The following is a 12,578-nucleotide window of genomic DNA, read 5'->3' as shown; positions in this document are numbered from 1 at the left end:
GACACTGTAATACTAAATAACATCTTTATAATTGTCGCTACTAGTTTCAATTTACTTGAGGTAAAAGTTAATATTAATGACACTGTAATAACACTTAATGACATTCATAACTGGTGCTACTTGTTCCACTTTAGTTGATGTAAAAGAAATTGTTAATGAGTCTGTTATTAAATCATTTGTCCGTGTAATAAAGCTTAGTGAAATCTTTATTGCTTGTCCTACTTGTTTTGCTTTATTTCAGGGAGTGGAAATATTCATTGTTTTGTTAAAGCTTTTGCTAGTGTAATATTAAATCATTATGACTACTATTATGACAAATTTATGTCAGATCATGATTTCTTGGTTAATGTCAAGTTGTCAAAGACATTTTGAATAATGTCAACTTTGTATTAAAAGTGTCATGATTTACCGAATGACACTTTATGACAACAGTCATAAATATTCATGAATACTTACTGATGTTCATGACAGGTGTTATGTTTATGATGGTGTCATGTCAGTCTTATTCACACCCCTTTAATTAAAGTGTTACCAAAACTGATTTGCTTGCCTGCTTTACAGGTTTTGGGACATGTGTGCTCTCTGGGCTTGATCTTCTAAAGGTTTGCACATACAAAAACAGGTGCACACTTAATATCATCTCGTAATTCAAGTTTATTTGATTGAAGATGTGGAGACAAACACTAATAAGCCAGCTTTTGTCTGGCTTATCCAATCTACAAATATTTATTTTTAGAAATTTTAAAATTTTTCCCGACATTTGTCAGGAAAAATGTTAAAATTTTTCCCAGGGTTCACAGTAATCTGTGAACCCTGAACTTTAGTGGACTGAGGGAGATAAAGGCCATAACTTGATTTTGGTGACGCCACAATTATTATTTTCACTGAAAAGTAAACATTTTGATTTTAATTCACTTTAGCAAAAAGTCTGTCACACCATCATCCTCTTCTGTGCAATGGCTTCCCAGATAGCGTTGAAGATTCAGAAAAAATGCCCCGTACGTCAAGATATATGTTCAGAGAACATTTGCAGACGTTCATTTGCATTAATTATATTAAAGATTACCAAGGCAAAATAAATTATCTTAAAAATTACTTTATTCTGCTGTACATATTTGTACATAAGAGACACTAGCTGTAAAACTTTAATTGGAAATTTTTTAATGGTAAGGAGCATCAATACAATTCTCTTAGAATAAGACAATAAGAAAAAAAGTAAGGATGATTTAATATTTTCACATTCAAAAATACTTTCATGTAATGGCATGGTGTTTAGTGATTCTTAATAAAAATCCATAACTATGTTGATTTGTTCACAGCTGAATAACCGAGTTGCTTACAGATGTGGCCTCTTTTTTTATAAAATGCAGTCTCATCCAGTTCTCCTCAAATTGCATGATGATGTCAGTCAATGTGGCATTGCAAATTCTGTAAAAAAAAAAATACTTCTTTCAGATTATGGATTACATTAACAAGTGCTACAATACCAACAAAACTGCCACATAGTGCCTCTGTAGATCCCTGAAAGTCTGGCAGCTTCATTTTCATTCAATTATCATCATTACTATTCATTCATTATTATTTTTGCTAAAGCAAAACTGGGAAGTCATAAACCGTCTAGAACTGCTAATGGCCTCTGCAGCTTTAAATTGGAATCTTACATTGTCTAAGATTTTATCATCTCATCTAGTTGGGGGAAGGTTTGTGTAAACTTTACAATTATATGTTACAGCTCCACTTCCACTGCAATTTCACAAGGCAGGATATAGCAGCCAGCCTGGCTGATGTAAATCAGAAGAATAAGATCTATAAGTGCATCATATTACGCTTCAAGACTTGAGTACATTTCACAAAACTATATTTAGTGTTATGCACTTGTAACAATGTTCTAAAAACATTAAAAGTTCTGACACTCACCCCAAGATGAGAAACTGAAATTATTCCTGAAGCGCCTCCCATTTAGTCCACACATGCTTCGTTTGGTCTCCTTCTGATAAGTGTTATCTCTGAAGTAAGAACTGGAGGCCTGTTAGCTTCGAGACGTCCAATCATTCTCATGTTCTGCCACTCTATTTCTGCTGCAAACGAATTCATCCATACATAGTACATGAACTCTGGAGAAAAATTTGCAACTACATAACTTTTTTATTCTCATAGCATTTTCAGTCAAAGTCAGGGATTTTCTCCATTTAGCTGTTTTTGTCAAATGTTGTGGTGGCGACAGCTTCTGACATGTTGCGTTGCAGAGCCTCCACCACGAGTGGGGTTGGCTTCAGTCTTGGTGTAGAAGTTGCCATAGCTACATGCTATGGCAGTCACAGTTCAGTTTGTGAGGGACGCGTTCAGCTTGGTCCATCTTTGGTCAATAACAGAATCCCAAATGCTTAAACAAGTAACCACCTTTACCCAGCTTATTCACCAAAAGCCACAACAGATGTGTGGATTTTGTGAGTGTTTCTGTCACCGACACAGCAATGAGCTGCTGGTTGAAATTACTCTGAATTCAGCTTGTTTATGGGAAAGAGCCTATATCTTGAGAGTTGGGCAAGACACTTCACCCACTTTGTCTGCTGCTGGTGGTCAGAGGCCCCAGTGGCCCAGGTGCTTGGCAGCCTCGCCTCTGTCAGTGTGGCTACCAGTGATGTGCAGTGATGTTCATGGCTGGTGAGGCACTGACTTGATCAAAATCATAAGACCCCATGCATGTTGTTGTTTACATACGGAAATTTTGCACATGTGGACAACATTGAAGGGCAAAAAGACTATACTTTCACATGCCATCCATAGCTGCGCTGCCACGGTAGAATAATTCCGTTAACTCAATGAAACTTGGAAATATAGATATTGTGGTAACACTTTATTTGACGGGGTGTGCATAAGACTGACAGGACATTGTCATAAATGTGACATAACAGCTGTCATGAAGACGAAGGAGTCTTTATGAATGTCTATGACAGTTGTCATAAAGTGTCATTCTTTAAATAATGACACTTTTAATGCAAAGTTGCATTAAAACTTGTATTAAAACCCCATTAAAATTGTCAACTTTGCATTAAAAGTGTTATTTACCGAATGACAATTCAGGACAACAGTCGTAAACATTCATAAAGACTCCTTTATCTTCATGACAGGTGTTATGTCACATTTATGACAGGGTCATGTCAGTCTTATGCACACCCCGTCAAATAAAGTGTTACTGATATTATTAATTTAGTGCTATGCTCCACAACGAAGGGAAAACCCGTTGAACAACTCAAAACCACTTCTTTCCCGCTCTTTGTATCGGCCAAGCTACACATAGACCGTTGAGTGTAGCTTCACTTATTTATGGCTAGCTCGCTGACTCTTACTCTCCAGAAGTGGAGTCACAAGACCAATGTCTGGGATCATGAGCGCCCCCTGCCATGAGGCAGGAAAACTGCCTGTCTCACCTCGACTCTGTTCTCTGACATTTGATTGTTCCTCAGCACACAAATCGCATTATACATACAATCAGTGACAACAAACACTGTACATTATATAGATAAGCTAAATGATGGGAAATCAGTTTATGTATTAAATGTTTTTTAACCATTTTATTGGCGACGTGCAGACAGGAGGAGCATGCTCTCATCCAATGGCAGCCACTGCAGTTAGCTAGAGGTTGCGCAATCCAAGGTGAGGCTCAGCTCGCTGCTGCCTCACCAGCTGAGCTTCTTAGCATTTGAATGGGAAAATGCGAAAATTCAGCGATTTTGAAGAAAAAGTAATCAAAATTGGTAAAGCTAAATGAAAAATAAATGCTTTATAGTACAAAACACAGGGTGAAAATAGCAATATAAATTATCTTATATTATTTGGGCTGCACAGTGGCACAGTTGGTAACACTGTTGCAGCAAGAAGGTCCTGGGTTCGATTGGCAGCCTGGGGTCTTTCTGCATGGAGTTTGCATGTTCTTCCTGTGCATATGTGGGTTCTCTCCAGGTATTCCGGCGTCCTCCCACAGCCCAAAAAACATCCAGTAGCTCACCACCGTCAGTGTGTGTGTGTGTGTGTGTGTGTGTGTGTGTGTGTGTGTGAATGCATAACTGACTGAAGGTAGTATGAAATGCCTTGAACTTGATAAAGTTATTTACCATTTAAAAATCCTGGCCTGCTGATTTGAATTTTGGAAGACACAAACTAACATAAAAAATTGCAAAGTTTACAACAGTAGGGTGACTGTTGTTAACCACACAGGTGCAGACATGATGTGAGAGCGGAGGGAATATTTACACATAAGGCAGTCAGAAGAATTATGTCCTTGACTGCTTGCACAAAGGCTATTACTGCCCGTTAGAGCTACTGAGTAAAAACCTTTGAGGTGAACTTACTGTGGTCTTGAAGCTTCTGCTTGGTCAGTCTGAAGTTTTTCTCCGCCCTCCACCTCCATGGTGCAGTAAACAATTCGGTTTGGAGCGACTGACTTCAGCCCCTGGACCTCAACAATAACAACCTGAAACAAATATGGGAGGATCCATACTAAAATATTATTCTTGGGATTAATTGTCAGACAACATATACTTAGACGGGTTACGGTGATAAACATTAAACCTTTGCACAGGTTGTCACATTATAACCAAAAACTTAATTTAATTTCATTATTGAGGTTTTGTCATCAAACAAAAAAAGATTAATAAAAGAATAATTTAAAAAAGGACCATTGTAGTTCCAGCTGCAGGTGTATGGAGGAATTTTTCTGTCATAATCTAAGAGCATATATTTTCAATCTGAAAGCAGAATTTTGTATCTTTCCTTCTCAAACTTTTAATACTTTTGCTTAGATTTTTATTTTGAAAGCAGGACTTCACATCTTTCTTCTCAAAACTTGTAATGCTTGTACTCAAGACTTCTCCTCTTACTCAGACTTAGTGTGTTTTCACACCTGATAGTCTAGTAGACGGTTTGATTGGGGACCAAAATTGTAACATTTGTTACATTTTCAGACTGTAACAAACGTATTATCTGTGTCACTGTGTCAAATGACCCAAACTACCTGAAAAACCGGTGGCACTGCAACAAGAACTACTGAAAGAATTGCTGAATTTTTGGTATATAAAATATCTATTCTCCCTTGATATCTATAAACAGTTTGGTTCCCGACGAAATGCACGAGAGGACTAAGCAAATTTCTCTTTTACATTGGTGAATAATTTATTACATAATTGGCGCTGTTAAAATTAGTTTGTCAAAATGTAACATAGATAGATGTTACATTTTGAGTATAGATATTTTTATAATCGCACTTGTGAACCTGCCTCTTTATTAATACATTGAATATAATTTTAGATTTTTGTATAACTTTTCTTCAATTTAACTTCGAAAGTGAGCTATTATTGTTACAAATTAATTTTCAAAACTACAGAAAAGTTATTGTTAGGGAAGCTCAAATGTGGAAAAATTGGACTGATGTTGATATGCGATAGTAACACTGCTGTTATGTTAGATTTACTAATGTTCTATTTTATCTTTTTTGTTATCCGATTACTCAATTAATCATAAAATAATAATCAATAGATTACTCGATAACTAAAATATTCATTTACAATAGCCCTAGAGTACTATGGAGTAGAAAGCTGAGGTCATTGTTTCTCCATACATCCAGTGGGTGGCGCTGGTTGCTACACTCAATGGTAGCCACACAGGCACACCCGCTAGAAAGAAACAAATGCACTGAGCACAACACTTTCATTATATTGGCTGAGGTTGCCAGGCGACTGTGCCAAAAGCAAGCAGAAAATGTTTTGTAAGTGAGCAGAAAGTTCAAGACACAGCAGTTCAACAGCGAGAGCAGAATCAGTGTCTTTTCCACCGCTAGCCCATTGACTTAAATTATATTTTGGATTTTCTCAGCTTTCTGAGAAAATCATGCTTATTACAGCTGAGTGTTGGTAGTTGTGCGCTGCTTCACCTGCTGTCTGGCCACTCCGGACATCTTTTTTTTCCTGCATTGAGCCTCGATGTAGCCAAACTCCATCAAGTGCTTGTTTTTTTAAATGCCACATTAGATTTGTTGTGTTGATGCATTTTGATGTGCTTCACCCCCGAGGTAATTTTCCACCACAACACCCAAACGTCCCCATTTACTCTTAGATCGTTATAGTTCCAGGCAAGAGGATTTGTTGTTGCGTGCTTGTGCAGTGTTAAGGAGAGAGGAGATAGGCTGCACACGCAGGCTGCAAAGTGAGATAAATGTGATCAGTTATGGTGATCGGTAACACTAGACAGTGATTGTGTGCGTTTGTTTGTAATACCTTGTGGGGACAATTTTCCTGACATATACTACGTTGTGGGGACCAATTGCTCCTTGTGGGGACCGGAGCCTGGTCCCCACAAGGGGTCAGAGTTAGGACTAAGGTATGAATTGAGTTTTGGTTGGTTAGGGTTAGGGTTAGGAAAAGGGTAAAGGTAAGGTTTAGGCTGTAGAAATGAATGGGAGTCAATGGAAAGTCCCCACAAAGATAGCAACACAAACGTGTGTGTGTGTGTGTGTTTTTTCTTTAAAATGTATTATTTTTATTTTTGTGAGGTGACCTTATGTGCCCTGAAAGCACCTTTTAAATCTAATATATAATTATTATTATAAATACTTATACCTCTACAAACAAGGATGTTGCCATGGTAATTGCTTCAGGAGGTGGCAGACTTCCGGGTATATATACTAATTTACATATATGTTTGTGGGTGGCGACAGGGCGGACCAGTAGCTGCGCTCTGTTCAAATTGGGATGCATAAAGGAAAGATGTGTAGCCACGTGCGTGCACACAGCTTTATACATCTGTGCGCCACAATTTTCTAAATTTGTCCATACACCAAGTTTTAGTGTGAAAACTGAGCATGAAGCCCCGGTGAGCTACCTCCATCTCTATTTAGACTTAAATAAGTAGATTAACACATCTTAATATGGTGTATTCTGGTTTAGTTTTCTGTGCGTTAGATGTATTGTAGGATATTAAAAATGCGCCACAGAAGCCTGAGACTGACCTGATCCTCAACCTTTTCATTTTGACCTGATCCGGTATTCTGACTGTCTGTCATACCCGTAAATCCAGCATACCTTGTGGTAATGCACACATTGATGTTACGTCACATACTGCTTACTCACCAGATTTCTTATAAATCCGTCATACCTGTAGAAGTTTCATTTTGTGTTATGTTTCTCAGAAGTTTACGGTAAATTTTCTTTAATTAAGCTGCTATGTTAATCAAACATATTAACATAAATGACTTTTGCTGTTTCCTGTATCGTTACCAAACTGTAAACAAGACATTAGTCCCGTTTAGCGTCATTATTACTACACATACTGTTTGACTACAAATTTGGTCAGGATATTTTCTCCCTGTAGCTAATCTACCTTTTTAATATTTCAATATTTCTTCAGAAAACTGCACGGAATATGTCCTAAAAAAGCTCATGAATAACTGGATGCTGACTGAAGCTGTTAGGCAACAAGCAGAACATCACCTCTTTCTGGACACTGCGTGGAAATAACTAGATTTTTCTTATTTTATGTTTTTTATTTACTGTAAACTTCTGAGAAATAAAACACAACACAAAACTTCTACAGGTATGATGGATTTATAAGAAACGTAACATCAATGTGTGCATTATGACGAGGTATTACAGACAGTCAGAACACCGTCCAAACTTGGATTTGGGTCGAACTCGGCCTTTAGATCTGACATGTAGGAAACATCCACTACATGCATGGAGCTCTTTAGTTGCTGCTAACAGGTGACATTTTTTGTTCCTTCTGCAAAAGACTGACTTAACTGTGAGTGTTAGAACAGAAGCTGGCATTTTATACATGTACAAGAAAATACATCTTGGCAGGGCTAAAATGTATTTCACATTATTAAAATGTGAAACCATGCCCTTTTCGTTCCACTTGTTTTTCTGAAAATGAAATAAAATAAATAAATAAAATGCATATTAGTTTATGGTTGCAAGTATCCTACATACATAACCAACCTCCAGGTTAAAGGTCAGCACAACATCAGATTTGGACAGTACGTCTCCTTCATCCCCTATATCCAAGAAGGAGTTGTTCATAGAGGAGCGCTTAAGCTTCTGTTTGAAGTCTGGACCTCCTTTGGACACGGGCAGACTCTCCAAGTTAGCCATCAGCAAGTTGACAGAAGAACGCAACTCTTCAATGTACAAAGCCTCCATGTCAGTAGAGACAAACTTTGGATTTGTCCTTTCCTACAGTATGTACAGAGAAAAGTTACCTTTAACTTTCTTAATTGACATATAAAAAACACCTGCAAACACTAAACTTTTCAAACTATTAGTAAAGTACTTATGAGCAGCTAATATCAAATGTGTGGCTCATTTTAAACACATATTGTGCTATAAATTGCTCGACACGATCCCAAAGAAACCAGATCTCACCCTAGCAATCTTCTCAGCCAGCTGTAGCCTCCCATCCAGCTCTCTGCGGATCTGAGCAGCTTGTTCATCCACATTGTCAAGCTGTAAAAAAAAAAGCAAACAAAAATGAAACAGAAATAAAAGAAGAGCACTGTGTAAAAGATGAAAAACATCCATGTTTTAGAAGCAAATTTAAAAAGTTTCTTGTTTGGATATGTGGAAGCCCTGCTGTAACATCTGAAAATATCATTCTTGTTTTACTCATCGCTGCCTGTCTTTACTGCTCTACACACTAACAGCTTCAGTGAATAAAATGACAAGTCAAGGACAAAGGATAAAAAGAAAAAAAATTCTGGACACTTTAGGATGAAACAGCAAACTGATTTACTTTCCATTTTTTGAGCAGCATTTAGAGTGACAAAGGATAAGAGACCTGATTCAGTCATTGTTCACTAGAAATCCAGTCCATTTGCTCCATCTCTTTTTTGTAAAGGTCCGGTTGCCGTCTCAGCATGAACATTAACTTTTCCATTTTGTGGGTTTCTTCCAAAAGTTCCAGCCAGTCCTTTAGCATTGGTGGGTCAGGTTGAAGCCATTTCCGAGTAATCAGCTTTCTGGCTGTAGCACTGAAGATTTTTAATAAGTATTTGTCACTCATGTCCAGACCCTCAGGAACGGCTCTGACCAGCAATAACATGGTGGGTTGTTGGAGTTTAAGACCCAAAATTGACTCAATATTCCTCAAAACATCCTTCCAATAAGTCTTGATCTTTATGCAGGACCAGAGAATATGGGAGTGGTTTGCCCATCTTGAGATATTTCAGTATTCAACTCTACCTCCCATCTTTACCTAATATAATCTATTGACTTTCCTTTGGATCTCAACAATCCCTGATAAAGTAAGAAAATGGTGATTTTGCCAGACTTGGACTAAGCTTGTGAGAGCAATTGAATTATCTAGTTAGACTCTGAGATACAGTCTTTCAATATGTTTGAAAAAAAGATATTGTCTAAATTGCAAATATCTAAAGAAGTCCCCTTTTTCTAAATCATATTTTTGAAAGCTTGGTAGTGTATTTTTGTCCAGTGTCCTGCACTGTGCAGTTATTCTTTTCTGTGACCAGTTTTTAAAACTGGAGTCTAATTGGTTGGGGATGAAATCTGAGTCAAAGGCGGCCCATCTGAGAACTGTCATCTGGTTACCCAAGTTTAATTCCTTAACCACTTCAAACCAGGTCAAAAGGGTAAATGACACTAGGGTATCTAATTTTTTTTTTGGCATGCTGTTGCAAGTTTCTGATCCCCAATCATTTTCTCCTCTCCACCCCCATCTTATGTTCGTTCCTTCGCCTGCCCCCACCATCCCAAACGACATTTCCCGTGTTCTCAAACCCAAAGCTGGACAGGTATGGGGCAAGGTTAGAGTTCATCTATTAAACTTAATGAATACATAAACTAAAAGCTGGAGCACAGACATTTTTATAAGCGTATTTGTGAGCCTGCCACTTTATTATTAAATTGAATATAATTTCAGATTTTTGTATAACTTTTCTTCAGGTTAACTTAGAAAGTGAGCCATTATTGTTACAGGTTAATTTTCTAAACTACAACAAAACTAACTGTTAGGAAAGCTCAAATATGAAAAATTGGACTGATAATGATATCCAATAGTAACCAGATTTATGGTATGCCAGATTTACCAATATTTTATTTTATACATTTTTTTAATCCAATTACTCGATTAATTGTAAGAATAATTGATAGATTACTCGATAACTAAAATATTCGTTTACAACAGATCTATTTCACACCCTCAGCGCAAAACTGCAGCTCTGACAGGACTTTGACCCGCTGCATCACTTCTCTCTTTATTGCCGTCAGTTCTTCAGAGAGATGAGCTACTTAAAGCTCTGCTAAACCACAGTCGTTCCGCTGCAAAACTTAACATATGTGTTCTTAGTGCTGCTCATGATTAAACTCAATCACTCTCCTCTAGACTGAGCAGCTCTCTGATAGACAAAATGTACGTGGGCCACAGCTGAATTATATGAAAAATGCTGTTTGGGGTTTACCATAAGATCATCATGAGCCAGCCAACAAATATAGTCAGCTGTCAATCAGATCGACACAGCTCAGTTAAACTTGTACTACCACTGAAGTGAGTAGGGATAACAGAACAGCCATGCAGAGAGTTGGAGTAATTCATAACAATATGAATCTGGCTGGGCGGACAGAGGCAGACCCGGTTGAAGGCGCTCTAGTGGAGAAGTTAACTAACTAAAAGAGTTTGCTTAATCTAATTGAAAAGCCACCATTTTAAAAAATGCTGCAAACATTTGATACCCAGTACAGTGTAATAAGTTTACAATTTTTCACCAAAATCCTAAATGGCAGTTGGCTTCTTCTTCTGCCTGAGCCAAATGATTAATACATTTTAAAGGCCAAGTTTACTTAAAGAGACTACGAAATCCATTTTATTTATTTATGGTTTGTTTATGTAGTTTGGATATTTAAATTGTCTTCCAGTTTCAGAGTTAAATAATCTCTAGGAATTAATTTATTGACCTTTGAGAGAGTGTACTAAAATTATTGCTGTTCAGATGTTTGACCTTGTGAAGAGATCCTGGGACTGGAGTCCTTCTGCATGGAGTTTGCCTGAGTCCGTGTGTGGGTTCTCTTCAAATAATTCAGCTTCCTCACAGTCTACAAATATGACTATTAAGTTGATTGGTCTTAGGCGTGAGTGTCTTCATGTAGACAGTCATATCCTTAACAAGTCAAATCATTGTACCAAATTATTAAGTCATTAGAAGGGCTCTGTAGAGTTTGACTGCATGATGAGGAGCTAATTCAGCCATTTGTTTCAGGTGTTTTGGATGAGAAACAATTGAAATTTACAAGTCAGAATGATACACATTGGGGAAGCACAGATATGTACATTAGGGACAATATCTACTAATATATACCTGTTATGGCCAATAACCAATATTTAAAGATGTTAACACACCGTGGAAAAATGACCACATCACTGCTAGAATCACATAAACAAGATCGTGAGCTGGTTCACCATCACTGTCAGATGACCAAACAAACTCCACATGACCAACCTCCTGCACGCCCCCTTCCAGAAACCAAACGCAACAAGAATTGGTTGCTAATATTAGCCCAGTTTTACTTCTGGGACAATTACTGACATGTTAAAAAAATGTCAGCTGATAAACATGTTAATGCATCTCTAAGGTGAGGTCATCTGCTAACAAAAATCCACTTACCTGACAGGCGTTGTATAGCAGCTGATGCTCAAACTTGCGTATGCCCAGTATCTGCTGGAACATTTCATACAGCTGCTCTTTACTGAGGATGAGCTCTGAAACAGCACTCAGGTGTGCCCGCTGTGTTTGGCGCCGCATGTCTTCCTCCCCACGGTAGATAGTATCATACTTGGTAATCCAGGAGCTCAGCACAGTCTCTTTACTCAAGCCATCGATCTCTGGAAGGCTGCGCACCCGGCGCTCAATGTTTTTCTTAAAAACCTCACGAAAGTCATTGGCTGAGCACCCACCGCTTTGAACCATTCGGGAAACTCTCTCACTCTTCAGAAAACCCTGTTTAGAGAGAGAAGAAACTTACTTACTCATTTGTTCATATAGTCCACTGAAATATCTTCAATGTGTCAACACTTTCAAAGGAGAAAAAGGGAATTGTTTAAGTTTAAATGCAGTCTGACTTGTTTGCGGCCAAATAAGTCCAAATAAGTCAAATAAGTCACACCGAGGTCATTTTGGTAAGACTGAAAGATTATCAGCAAAAATAGGTCAAGTTAATTCATTACCAACATTTCCATAGGTCTTTAAGCCATCAATGAGCCAACTTACTACCACAGTGCCTTTCAGATACTGTGGGAAGAAACACTGAGTAAGACGGGTAACGCTTTATTTGAAGGGGTGTGAATAAGACTGACATAACACCTGTCATGAACATCAATAAGCCTTCATGAATATTTATGACTGTTTTCATAAAGTGTCATTCGGTAAATAATGACATTTTTAAAACAAAGTTGACATTATTCAAAATGTCTTTGTTATGACAACTTGACATAAACCAAGAAATCATGATCTGACATAAATTTGTTATAAAAGTATTAGCAATTAAAGTTTAAAAATTATGTGGCTTTATCTGGTAATA

General features: G+C 37.6%; 1 protein-coding gene across 1 annotated transcript in view; it reads right to left on the bottom strand.

The window, feature by feature from the left end:
• Positions 1–12,173, bottom strand: part of LOC106940901 (calcium-dependent secretion activator 2-like) — a 52,994-nt gene extending 40,821 nt beyond the window's left edge. The window contains exons 1-5 of the mRNA XM_015023773.1: positions 12,165–12,173; positions 11,666–11,998; positions 8,415–8,495; positions 7,992–8,225; positions 4,353–4,474 (exon numbers count right to left, since the gene is read on the bottom strand). Of these exons, the coding sequence (XP_014879259.1) occupies positions 4,353–4,474; positions 7,992–8,225; positions 8,415–8,495; positions 11,666–11,998; positions 12,165–12,173 (779 nt within the window). The remainder of the gene's footprint in view (positions 1–4,352; positions 4,475–7,991; positions 8,226–8,414; positions 8,496–11,665; positions 11,999–12,164) is intronic.
• Between the last annotated feature and the right edge of the window lie 405 nt (positions 12,174–12,578).

The sequence above is a fragment of the Poecilia latipinna genome, unplaced genomic scaffold, assembly GCF_001443285.1.
Source record: "Poecilia latipinna isolate Pla-1442-1.1 unplaced genomic scaffold, P_latipinna-1.0 Scaffold3410, whole genome shotgun sequence".
In the NCBI taxonomy this organism is placed as follows: Eukaryota; Metazoa; Chordata; class Actinopteri; order Cyprinodontiformes; family Poeciliidae; genus Poecilia; species Poecilia latipinna.
Note: the sequence above shows the minus strand (reverse complement) of the source record. Positions and strands in the feature narration are given on the sequence as shown.